The 13,424-nt window shown below is 44.4% G+C and overlaps 1 protein-coding gene across 1 annotated transcript; it reads right to left on the bottom strand.

Moving 5' to 3' along the window:
* Positions 1-2,503: 2,503 nt before the first annotated feature.
* On the bottom strand, positions 2,504-5,012 carry LOC125519433. Its single transcript, XM_048684243.1, has 4 exons — positions 4,097-5,012; positions 3,811-4,007; positions 3,448-3,724; positions 2,504-2,541 (listed from the first exon to the last, which is right to left on the bottom strand). Exons 1-4 carry the CDS (start codon positions 5,010-5,012, stop codon positions 2,504-2,506), a joined length of 1,428 nt encoding a protein of 475 aa, XP_048540200.1.
* Positions 5,013-13,424: the final 8,412 nt, after the last annotated feature.

The following is a 13,424-nucleotide window of genomic DNA, read 5'->3' as shown; positions in this document are numbered from 1 at the left end:
CTTTTTAGTTGCAAGCTGCCTAACTCTTTAATAATGGTGATAATATATAGATTATGATCAATCCTGAGTCCTGAGTGCAAATTAAATAATAGAGCACAACCAAAGCAAACGCTAATGAAAGCATGGTAGATAGAATCAGAACTAACTTTTGTAGCAAAGCTCTTCATGATAAAAAAAATGACCATATACTCTGTAATAACAAAGTGAAGCATCATAAGAAGCAGAATGGAAGTGACTGGCATGCATGCAAGGACGGTTTGGAAATGGTTGTATACAAACCTCTGGTCCAGAAGTTGCAGGTCCGTACACACTGAAGTAGGCAAAACCCCTCGGAGTCTCTAGTATCGTGGTCGAAACAAAACCAGGTGCCATCACTTTTCTGGTCCAGCTAAAAAGAGCACGGCAAAATAAGGGTTAACACAACAGAATAACAGAAAATAAAAGGAAAATTACCCCAACAGAAATATGTCCAATGCCCTGAATCCCTGGTAGATTCAGGGATGTGCTGCTCACCTAGGGAAACCCTAACTGGTCCTCTTTTCTAGGGATACAGTCGGATGCGTCCGCACTGTCTGCATGCCTCCATGCGTCCGAAATTGCCCTAATATTCATTACTTTAATTATCACAGTAGTTCTTGTTACAACTTTGATATTTGCTTGTACTTGATTTGTTGAATTTGGCTGAAGGCCTGACAGTTGTCTTTTTTTATTGGATCCGGCAAGCAGAGATCTATCTTCACGAATACCAAAAAGACCATCAGCAAGACCCCGGCTTCTGCTCAGCCGGACCCATTGGCTGAACCGGCTATGCGGGTTGCTTCCACGGCTCCCTAGGCTGCCGACTCTATTGCACTGGAGGGAGCCGGCAACCAAAGACACATGCCCACGAAGAAGTCCCACCCCAGCCCATGGATGTGGACCATGTCCCGTCCATGGAGAGAGAGAGAACCTCGGGGCAGCGCCTGCTGTCCCCTTAGAAGATTTCTTTTTTTGAACTCCCACCATCTATTGCGACACCAACTGCCCCACCGACTGCTTCCCAGGTTGCCCCACCGACTGCTGCCTACCGGCTCCACCAATTCTTTGGGTAGACTTGATTGATTTTGTGTCTTTTCGATGAAGTATATGCATGTTATAATTTGAATTTTTTGATTAGACAAACTTGAACTGTTCAAAAAATTGGTGAGATACCATGCAATTGTTTGAAATGTGTATGTCACAAAGGATGGAAGAATTAGTTTTAAAAAATGGACAGTTAAATATACAAGTTTGGTTAGGTTCCAGCCACATTTTAACGCCTTATATTTCAGGCATTAAAGTTTGACAGATCATTTGAGGAGTTACAGGATAATGGTTTGGTTAGAGACGCCCTAAGCAGATGATGAGCTACAAGAAAACAAAAGAATAAGGCACTGGAAAATCTCAAAAAAGATGAAACATCCAACCATTCATTAGGTCCACGGTCAATGCGCCACGCGGGCAGGTCAACGAGCGCTCGTGAAAAAAGGACCTCGGGTGAACCACTTACTAAAGAATTAGGACCTGAAGGTGCATTTTGGAAGAATTAGGACTAAAGTGACACCCGGACGAAACTTTTAGGACCTCCAATGCATTTAACTCTTAGATAAACCATACTCTCATTAGAGAGCTTCATTGCCTAATGATGTTCATGGGGATACACAAAGGATCTGAAGGATCCGAAAGCCATACATGTATCCCTTCACAAAACGAGGCACAACTAGACTGCCCACGTTGTTAATTACAATCGATATGACGAACTCATCTTGCTGTAGTTCCTCACTCAAGCCAGACAGCCGAGCCTTTGCCATGGGCATTGTTTCAGCAAAATCAGAGCTTCACAAAGTTCATAACTAACAAGAGCCCAGATACTTCTTGCCATATATGCACTCAATCAACTAGTATCGCCAGGAATCAATTTGCACCTTGCATATCTACACAAGATGACACAGATTCTGCTAAAACAAAAGTGACACAAAGATGCATCTTCAATCCATCATATAGGGTGCAGTGCAGCAGTTAGAAAAGAGAGGATAATTCCAAGTTTAAGGTACTGATCTATCTCACAGAGCCGTTTGGTTCATCCAACCACGGCTGCATTAGCACTAAGAGCGGTAAGGGGAGCATTCAGTGCAGATCATTTTACTACCGCTGAAAACATGCAATGTCGTCGTCACAATGAAACAGCGCAAAATGAGAACTGAAGCCATAGGCTTAACATGATAGTCGACTTTGAATAATTGACTCACAACATAGGTAGAGTGCATTAATTCAATAGTCAAACGGCATAGGAACCACAAGATACAATACAGCTGAGCACCTTATATATAACCAGTACAGTACACTGGCAAAAGAACACGCCAGATGATCAGTTGAAGCAACCAAGCAAACTCCCGAGACCTTGTCAATGTGCACCACGAATCCACAGACCTAAGGATGATCTTGTCAATGCGCACCACAGGATCAAGAGACCCAAGGATGAGAATCATGTCGACGGGCAATTTTGGCTGCCATAAATTAACCCTGAAGAGAAGACAAATAGAAACAAGCTCAAGTCAGTATCAAAAAAGAATGAGAACAGAGGGGAGACTCCCCCTCTATTATTCTTGTATGCTGTCAAATAAAACACAATATGATGAGAGCAGAAAGAAACCCGAAGGCCAATGAAAAACTTAGATGGGACAACAACTTCAGGTTATCTGGGAACTGTATTTTTGCTACTGAATACGGATGCAAAACCACAAATGAAACAGAATATTACACGCTGACTGCAGAAAGAAATAGGAAAGTAATTGCTGAATAAAGTTTAAATCGAACTAAAATTTGTACCAAACCCCAAGGCCGATGATTTCAGATGGGATAACCTAAATAAGAAACTCAAATGCAGGTGCAAAACAAAATGGCAAGATCAGTGAAGAAGATTGTGAAATGAAAAAGAGCAATTTAGGAAAGGAAGCCTGAGTAAAAATACTGATTTTTTTTCTTATCATCCAATCCACCATTCAGTTACAGTTTCTATAAAAAAATATGAGGGTCTGAACACAGAAATTTGGCAGGAATATAACATGTGTAATTAGCTAATAAATCGGAGATGCATGACCAAACTATATAATTGGCATGTCAATGCCACATATTAGACAAATCAGTCAAATCTTACACAATGATTAACAGTTACTTCCTCCGTCTCCTAAAAGGACTATAATTTTTTCTCAAGTCAAATCATGCAAAATTTGAACAAACTTATATAAGAAAAAATATCAACAATTACAATACAAAATTAGTATCACTGTGGCCTTTTTACAAACTTGGTCAAACTTTGCACGGTTTGTCTTAGGAGGAAATGTATAAGACTTGTTTTCGGAAACGGGGGGGAGTATATCTGTGTTTCATTAGGAAGATACTAATAATGCATGCCAAATATATACTCACCCGAGCTGTGATAAACATCACATTCCACGGAAGAACATGTCTTTAAGATGTTGACTATCTTTGCGCATCCATCATTACTTGCCGAGGTCTCATCGGACAGCTTGACAATCATTCTTTTTAGTGTTGGTGCACATCCAAGTATCAATTTCAATAAATCAAACTCATGATCCGCTCCGTCGAATCCATTGAACTCCACTTCTTCGAGAGCATCCAAGGATATAGTCTGGGACCTCCAGTTCGACTCACAAGGACAGTATGGCGTGCATACTTCTTTCAACTAATAAAACAAAAAATGTACATATATGAATAACCACACAAATACACAATGTATTATTGGGTTATATAATCAGAGCTGAGAATTACCGCTGATCTCTGTAGGACGACCTTAAGCCTCCGCGTAGCAGTACGAATTCGATTCAGTCCAAGAAGATGAAACACTAAAGCTCCAAAAGCATGCCCCGTCGTCATGAGATGAAGCTCTAAACAAGAGAAAGCAGCAACCATATGTTTCTCGATCTCCTGCTTAAAGTGGCTCGCTTGAGCGGAAAAAATGCAGAGTACTGAAAAAACAATTTGCCACGATAGTTAGATATCATTCACAAAATAAGTTTAGTCAGAGCCTTGGAGCAGATTGAACAGTAAAAGGGACGCACCGCACAGGCATAAATACACAGGGACGATGGCTCTCCTTGTATCTCCGCCGACTGTAGCTGCACCTTGTTGAGGCTCCAAACACCAAACACAATACGCGGCCCCAAGTATTGGCAGTGCCATGAGACCTTCTCCGCCATTGGTGCCAAGACGAAGATGCTGTGGTCCACCGCCGTCAATGAGATGATCAACTGCTTAAGCGCGGGAGCAATGATGTCGACATGTCGTGTCGCACTGATCTCACAGCAGACGACAAGCTCCTGGAGCGACGGCGAGTTGACCCTAATGTCGCGGGCCGTGCTGAGGCGGAGCGTGCGCAAGCGCGGGCAGCAGGAGAGCAAGGCGTCGAGGTCGGTACTGCAACGCGCCAGGGACAGCGTCTCGAGTGCGGGGAAATCGGCGCCGGCCGGCATGGCCAGGGTGATGGGGCAAAGGTCCAGCGCGATGGAGGTGGCGCGCTGGAAGCAAGGCAGATCGACAGCGAGTGTACGGTCGATTAAGCCAGAGGGGAGGCGGAAGTCGAGCTTCTCCGGATCGAGCCGCGCGGCGGCGCGGAGCAGCGAGTTAATGGGGACGCCGGCGCTGTCTGTCCGGTGCTCCCTGGGGACGGGTCCACGCTGCTGCTTGATGGGGACGCGGATCTTGAGGAGGGAAACCGCAGGCGTGACGCGGCGGAGCGCCTCCTCGAGCGAGGGGAGGGCCACGCCGCGGAAGACGATCTGGCGGAGGCCGGCCCAGAGGCCGAGCCACCGGCGGGAGAGGACTCCGGTGCGGGCGGCGGTGGCGGCGCAGGGGAGGCGGGCGAGGACGAGGAGGAGCAGCTCGTCGGGGAGGGCGCTGATGAGGTCCGCTCCGTCGCCTGGGCCATCTGGCTCCTGGGCGGAACTCCGGCCAGGCCCCGAGTTCGCCTCCATGGACGCCCGGATCTCACCTCTCCGACGGGACGGGACGGAGTGACAAAACCCTAGAATTGTGCTACCAGGTGGGGACTGAAACTGATGCAGTAGACTGGCGGACGACCACTAATCTGAGCCAGTACGAGGGTTCCACCAACATTCCACTTATGGTCATTTTGGTTTTAGAATAAGCCCGGCCCAGAATGTATGTCTGCTATGTCTGATTTTTCTTAACAGGAAAAAAAACTGCTGTATGAAGCTCGCCGTCTTGACTCGGCGTCCGGTGTGTGCTGGGAAGAAGCTGAGAAGGCGAACGACGAGGCGACGAGGGCAAAGGTTGGCACTGACGACCCGCGGCGATGAGATTTCATAGGTGCTAGATGGTTAATGAGTGTCCCAACATCATTAGAAGAACACCTTATCTAGACTAAACCGTGATGAATCTAAGGACGGGGGCAAATTTGGCAACAAAGGGGGTCACGGGATGAGGAGGGAGGAAGCGTCAAGGAGTCGGAGGAAGACGAAGAGCCGTACGGCATTGCATCCTAAGACTAGAGTTTGTTGTCACACTGGCGTGGCGCCCTTTTTAAAATACGCGAAAAAATTTCCGAGCCCTTGAATCAAAATCGAATGGCGATCCTTTGGGTTGACACCTAACTATCATTGTCTCAATCTCACTTCATGTATAAAAGGAAGATGGCAACTGGCAAAGAAAAACTCAACTGAAAATCTGCTCATTCCATTAACCAAAGAGCGGCATAGAGTAGGTTTCTACCTCTCTTTTTTCACGTACCCCGCTTCCCCTAGGTCTCCTAGGGTTCCCTATATCCTCTGGCGGCGAACGCCTGAGTCCACCATAGATCGTAGATCTCCGGTGATTCCCCACATCAACCCCAATGAGATTGCATTGTGGTCGAGCCCACAAACGCGAGTACCCCTCCCAGGAGACACGGCGGAGACAGAATCGGGATCGGCCTAGACTGGGGCTGACGCTGACGGCGGCATGTACAGCGAGGATTACCACCATGATTCTTCTTTGGAAGATCGATTCGTGGGTCTGAATCTACATGGAGAAAAGGAAGAATAGTTAGATCTGTGAGGAGAAATAGAGGGACTGATTGAGGAAACACGCTGGATGAACATATTGTGTAGAAATATAGGGCCCAAAATGGCAGTCTCATTGACTAGATGAATTAGGACGTGTGTCATGATATTGAAGAAGGATGGTGGAAACACCAGCTCGAGACTGACAAGACATTGCATCAAATCACTCCTTAACCTTGGAATGATTTCTGGATCGATCACCTTATGAGAGATTGCATTGAGAAATGCACATAGCTTCACAATGGCTAATCGAACGTCTTCCGGTAGAAGCCCCCTCAATGCAACCGGAAGCAGTTGCGTCATAATCACGTGGTAGTCATGAGACTATAAGTTCTAGAACTTTTTCTCAGCCATATTTATTATTCCCTTTATATTCAACGAGAAGCCAGATGGGACCTTCATACTGAGTAGGCATTCAAAGAGTATTTCCTTCTTTTCTTTGGTAAGAGCGTAGCTGGCAGGACCTTGATACTGCTTTGGAGGCATGCCGTCTTTTTCGTGCACACATGCTGGTCCTCTCGTGCCTCCGGTGTATCTTTTATCTTCTCATACACGCCCAAGAAGCCTAGCAGGTTCATGCAAAGATTCTTCGTCACGTGCAACACATCGATTGCAGAGCGGACCTCTAGGTCTTTCCAATAGGGTAGGTCCCAAAATATATATTTCTTCTTCCACATGGGTGCGCGTCCCTCAGCGTCATTCGGAACAAATAGTCCGTCGGGACCCTTTTCAAAGATTACTTGTAAATCATTGACCATAGCAAGTATGTGATCACCAGTACAGAGGGCGGGATTCTTCCGGTGTTCTACCTCGCCTTTAAAATGCTTGCCTTTCTTTCGACACTGATGGTTGGTCGGAAGAAATCGACGATGCCCCAGGTACACATTCTTTCTACATTTGTCCAAATATATACTTTCGGTGCCATCTAAATAGTGCGTGCATGCATGGTATCCCTTGTTTGTTTGTCCTGAAAGGTTACTGAGAGTAGGCCAATCATTGATGGTTACAAACAACAACACATGTAGGTCAAATTCCTGCTGGTCGTGCTCATCCCACACACGTACACCTTTTCCATTCCATAGCTGTAAAAGTTCTTCAACTAATCACCTTAGGTACACATCAATGTCGTTGTCGAGTTGCTTAGGTCCTTGGATGAGATGCGGCATCATAATGAACTTCCTCTTCATGCACAGCCAAGGACGAAGGTTATAGATACATCGAGTCACGGGCCAGGTGCTATGATTGCTGCTCTGCTCCCCAAAACGATTAATGCCATCCATGCTTAAATCAAACCATACATTCCTTGCGTCACCTGCAAAGTCCCCCCACTTTTTCTCGATTTTTCTCCACTGCGACCCATCAGCGGGTGCTCTCAACTTCATGTCTTTCTTACGGTCCTCTTTGTGCCATCGCAATCAACTTGGCATGCTCTTTATTTCTGAACAGACGTTTCAACTGTGGTATTATAGGAGCATACCACATCACCTTGGCAGGAACCCTCTTGCTGGTGCGCTCACCGTCAACATCACCAGGGTCATCTCATCTGATCTTATACCGCAATGCACCGCATACCGGGCATGCGTTCAAATCCTCGTACGCACCACGGTAGAGGATGCAGTCATTAGGGCATGCATGTATCTTCTACATCTCCAATCCTAGAGGGCATAGAACCTTCTTTGATCCGTATGCACTGTCGGGCAATTCGTTATCCTTTGGAAGCTTATTATTCAATATTTTTACTAGCTTCTCAAATCCTTTGCCAGATACACCATTGTCTGCCTCATTGCAGCAATTCCAGTGTGGTACCGAGCTTTGTATTTCCATCTTCGCAATTGGGGTACAACCCTTTTTTGTGATCCTCTAACATGCTATCAAACTTCAACTTCTCCTTTTCACTTTCGCATTGTCTCTTTGCATCAACAATGACCCGGCGAAGATCATCATCGGGCACATCGGCTGGTTCCTCTTGATCTTCGGCTTCCCCCATTGCAGCATCACCATATTCGGTGGGCACATAGTTGTCATCATCCTCTTCTTCTTTGTTGTCTTCCATCATAATCCCTTTTTCTCCATGCTTGGTCCAAACATTAGAGTGTGGCATGAAACCCTTCTCAAGCAGGTGGACATGAAGGGTTTTCGAGTCAGAGTAAGACTTGTATTCCCACATCTAGGGCATGGACAACACATAAAACCATTCTGCTTGTTTGCCTCGGTCACTTTGAGAAAATTATGCATGCCCTTAATGTGCTCGGAGGTGCGTTTGTTACCGTACATCCATTGTCGGTTCATCTGCGTGCATTATATATAATTAAGTGTGTCAAAAACCATTATAGAACATCATGAATAGATAAGTGACCAAATTAATTGTAGTTCATCATCACATTAAAACCAAAGTACATACATAGTTCTCATTGAACAACATATAGCTCTCCAGAGCATCTAATTAAATCATACATTGAAACTATGTAAAATATTTCAATGCAACAACAAATGTGATCATAATCGCAGCCAAGGTAACAATTGATCCAACGGCATAATGATACCAAGCCTCAGTATGAATGGCATATTTTCTAATCTTTCTAATCTTCTAGTGCATTGCATCCATCTTGATCTTGTGATCATCGACGACATCCGCAACATGCAACTCCAATATCATCTTCTCATCAATTCTTTTCAATTTTCTCTTCAAGTATTTGTTTTCTTCTTCAACCAAATTTAACCTCTCGACAATAGGGTCGGCTGAAATTTCTGGTTCAAATACCTCCTAGATAAAAAAAATCTGTGTCACATTGGCCAGCATAATTTTCATAAACACTAAATGAAACAAATAGTTATAAAAGAAAATATATACCACATCCGAATCATATACAGGACGAGGGCCGGCGGAGGTGGATACCAAAACCATCGCACTATATTATAACAAACAATAATAAAAGTAAGAAAATTATGCAAGTATATATCTAAATCATACAAGAATTTTTTTTCTTTTAGAAAGAAGATAAGAACAAGAGGCTCACTATGGTGGTGTCGGCGACGAGATCGGCGCGGGTGATCGACAGTGGTGAGGACGGGGACGAGACAGGACGGAACGCCAAACCTAGACAAATCTTGAGGAAAATGGAGTTTGGGCAAGGAGTTCGAGAGGACAAAGCTTAAGTGTGGCTTGAGCATTTCATCAAACACCTCATGTGCATAGGAGGTGAGCTAGAGCACCACAAAGCTCTCCCACGGCCGGCCAAAAAAAACAGAGCAGTGGCTCTGCTCGCGGGCGGGGGCGAGGGTATATATAGGCCTCTCTTTAGTCCCGGTTTGTGGATAAAACCGGGACTAAAGGAAAACCTTTGGTCCCGGCTCCAGCAACCAACCAGAACTAAAGGTTGTGGGCCAGGAGCGAGGATCATTGGTCCCGGTTCGTGTCTGGAACCGGGACTCAATGGGTCAGACGAATCAGGACCAATGGCCCCCGAGGCCCGGCCGGTGCCCTAGCCTCATGAACCGGGACTGATGCCCCATTTGGTCCCGATTCGTGAGTGAACCGGGATTAATGCCCTTACCCAGGAATCAATCAAAGCCATGTTCTCTACTAGTGTGCGCAATGCATGGGCGTCTGCTCAGGGTGTTACCTTCAAAACCAGGGGCAGCAATCTGTTCTTGGCCCAGTTTTTTTGTTTGGGCGACTGGAACCGGGTGATGAACGAAGGCCCGGCTCGTGGGAGTTCCGTGGTGCGCCAGTGGTGATCGAAGAATATGATGGCATATCCAGCGCCACATACTATAAATTAGATCAAATTCCGGTGTGGGCTCGCATCGTGGGTATCCCAGAGAGGCTCATGAAGAACACTGAGCTAGCAACAAAGATAGTGAGGAAAGTAGGGATCCCGCCCATAAAAGTAATTTTTAATGAGGCTCGGATAAACCCTGCTAAATATCTATGAGCCAAGGTGTTCATCTTGCTGGATACTCCGCTCGTATGTTTTGTCAACTGACAATGAAAGAAAAAAAGTACCCCATGGAATACGAGAAACTGCCAGATTTTTGTGATTTCTGTGGACTTGTTGGACATGTTGTGACTGAATGCAGGGATGGAATACTTAACCGGAGGACTGTGAGTGGGGCATCTGGTTACTTGTTAACTTTGACAGACTAGTTGGAAGACAAGGAGCTGGAAGTCGAATGGGGCGGAATGGTGATGGTGCTGGCAGGGCCGGCGGCTTTGGCAGAGGGAGAGGGAACCCCGGTGACCCTAACCCACAAGAAGGGCTTGGCATGGACATAGATGCTAACAACCCAAATGGCGCGATCGTACCCACTGGCCCGGAAAGGCTCGTATCGCAGGATGGCACTGTTGCTTCAGCGCCAGTGTCTCCTCAAATACCACCAGCTGGCTTTGTTAATGACAAAGTTCACTTGTTGGAGAACATTTCCACGGAATCAGTGGACAAGAGTCTGCTTAGTACTCCATAGAAAGTTCAATATTAGAAGAGGTTGAGATCCGAAACCAGCAACTCGGGTCAAGGAACAAATGACACATCGGTGACTTCCCTCGAGGGTGATCGCCAAAACCAATGAAAACCATCTGTTGCCAATACTGCGGTAGTAAGGGCGCTTCTGGACTTCTAGAAGCAATGGGGGCTGGATGTGTTTTTTCTGTCCGAAAAACATTTGAACACACTGAGGGCAGAAAAATTGATGAGAAAACTTAAGATGGACCATGTGGAAGTGGTGGAAAGTGTTGGGGAAAGTGGTGGTCTTTTACTCCTTTGGCGCAATCCTGTTGTGTTGGAAGTAATGGGAAAAACAAAGAATTTCAGCGATGTAAGGATGGGAACTTCATCCGATGAGAAGTGGAGATTTACAGTTTTTTATGGTGAACCCAAATGGGAGGATATATCACTCACATGGAACTACTTGAGAGATCTGTACCTTCAGGCATCTCTACCTTGGGTTGTCGTAGGCGATTTTATTGAGATTGTATACTCTCATGAAAAGGAGGGAGGTGCAGCGCGACCTGTACGCATGATGAAAAATGTCCGTGATGCCCTAGTGGATTGCAAACTAGATGACATGCGATATACCGGTGAACAATTTACATGAAGAAGGCGAGGCATCGGGGAACGTTTGGAGCGGGTTGTTTGTAATGCGGGCTTCCATGGTTTGTTTCCAAATGCAGTGATAACCGCTAGTACTGGACACCGAGGGTGAGGCGGATAGTTCTAGGCAGTAATGCAAGAAGGAGAAACAGTTTGGAGTGCAGTGGTTGCAAGAAGGACAAATGATGGACCGACTAACTGAATCATGGTCACGTACATCAGGTACTATGCTGTTTGCTAAACGTACTGCAGAGGTACACAAGGATTTGCATGACTGGGATCGAACAGTACTCAAGTCACCACAGCACCGATTGAAAAGCTTGGAGGAGTTGGAAAAACTGTGATCGGGCCCACTTACTGACAAGTTGGCACATCGGCAGAGACATCTACTATTTGAGATTGAGGAAACAATGGAAAAGGAGGAAATATACTGGGTGCAAAGAGCTCGCGCGAACTGGCTTAAAATCGGTGATCACAATACAATATTTGTTCAATAATTTTGCAACAGCCAGAAAAAATAGAAACCTCATCCGGCGTCTTATGGATGCAAACGGTGATTGGAAGGAGGATAATGAGGCTATGAGAGCTCTGATTGACAGCTACTTCCAGAACTTGTTCACGGCAAAGGTACATGTGACGAACCAGGAAGTACTCGAGATGTTAAACCAAGAGTAACACCATACATGAATGAAGCCGACTTTTTGTATCAGAATCTGATATTTTATCTGCATGTGTAGCACCCAAATTACCTTTTTCATTTCTGTTTTAGTTTCATTTAAGATGTTGATTAGAGTTGCTAAACTAGATGTTTCTCACAAGTGGCCTAATTATCTGTGTCTTTCACTCTGTTATATATCTGTATGTATTTTACTGTTATTCATCCCATTGTGAGTTCCCTTCGTTGTCCCAAATGGTTCTCAGTCTTAGAAGAGTGCGATATTTTTTTCAGAAGTGTCATTATTCCTGACATGTTATACTGTAAATTACCTGATGGAGCTTGGTTGCCCTGTCACCTTCAGAATTTAGTCATTGCCAGGAATTTGAAGAAGATTCGTTCAGGAGATTTTAAAGGATGAAAAAAGTGTTTAAAGTGTGAGCAGAAGTCAACTGATAAAGATATCGTACATCTGCGAGACAATGCTTCAAGTTTGATGTAATTTGCAAGTCATATTCCGTTGAACCATTTTGAAATAAATTCATTTGTTGAGCTTTAAGCATGACAAACTTTTGGTTTCACTTCGTGCTATCATAAGGTCTTTCTGTTTATTAAACCTACCAATATTTTGTTACATAGTGAAGTCCTGAATCTACTGTTATGACAGAATTTGAAATTCTTTGACTTTTGTAGGCACCATGATATGTAACTTATGGTTTGTTGCTTCGAAGAGTACTGTCATGATGTCATGGTCTTAAAATTGTGAAAGCTAGCTTTTGCTTGATCTAGAGTTGACGTCGAGCCTTGCCTTGTGGTGCTAGCAGACAAGGAAGTCACCCATAGATTGATCTTGAGATGGCCATGGCCCTGCATTGTGGACGCCTGTGTTTGCCAACAGTGTTAGTTGATGGTTCTTACATGGAGAGGATTCGGATGTCGTATATTATTTCTTCAAAACCAATAAACGGTAACTCTCAGATTAATAATACTCTCTAATAATATTCGTAGTATATATCTAATAATTCTCTCTTTGAATATTAATTAACAGAATGTCAGTTGGCATTAAAGTTTTATGAGCTTGCCGATTTCTTAAAATCACTCTAACAGAGTGTATAATCTTTCCTTGGTATATCAGTAGTAATGCATGGTGTACTTGCAGATATACAGGTTTTTATTGACACCACACACATTTATGGTATTTTGATAATGGAACCAGATATGTTTTTAATGTTTAACATTCATATGAATATTTTCTGCAAATGTGACCATGGAATCCATATTTCTTATGTTCGTTTTTAATAATGTGCATGATCTTTCATTTGCAGTTCCGGAGACCTGCTACTTACTCATAATTTGATAATATAGTTTCAGCAGTGTATCAGAGTGCCCTTTCATCGATTTTCATATTTAAAGCAGTGAGTTTTGTACATTGTTAATGGTACAAATATTGTCAGCGAAGTCTATTTCACCAAATTAATAGATTGATGCATTCGATTGTGTGTAACAGATTTTTTTAGACTACATGCATGCACTACATCTACTTCATCAAGATTATGTGGTGCTACCTTGATGACCCAAATG

This window comes from Triticum urartu, chromosome 7 (genome assembly GCF_003073215.2).
Source record: "Triticum urartu cultivar G1812 chromosome 7, Tu2.1, whole genome shotgun sequence".
NCBI classification, from domain to species: domain Eukaryota; kingdom Viridiplantae; phylum Streptophyta; class Magnoliopsida; order Poales; family Poaceae; genus Triticum; species Triticum urartu.
Note: the sequence above shows the minus strand (reverse complement) of the source record. Positions and strands in the feature narration are given on the sequence as shown.

Coding starts and splice junctions, on each gene's coding strand:
- LOC125519433 (XM_048684243.1), bottom strand. CDS start 5,012: ATGGAGGCGAACTCGGGGCCTGGCCGGAGTTCCGCCCAGGAGCCAGAT. Junction 4,008..4,096: donor TATTTATGCCTGTGCGGTGC/GTCCCTTTTACT, acceptor TTGTTTTTTCAG/TACTCTGCATTTTTTCCGCT. Junction 3,725..3,810: donor TCGTCCTACAGAGATCAGCG/GTAATTCTCAGC, acceptor TTGTTTTATTAG/TTGAAAGAAGTATGCACGCC.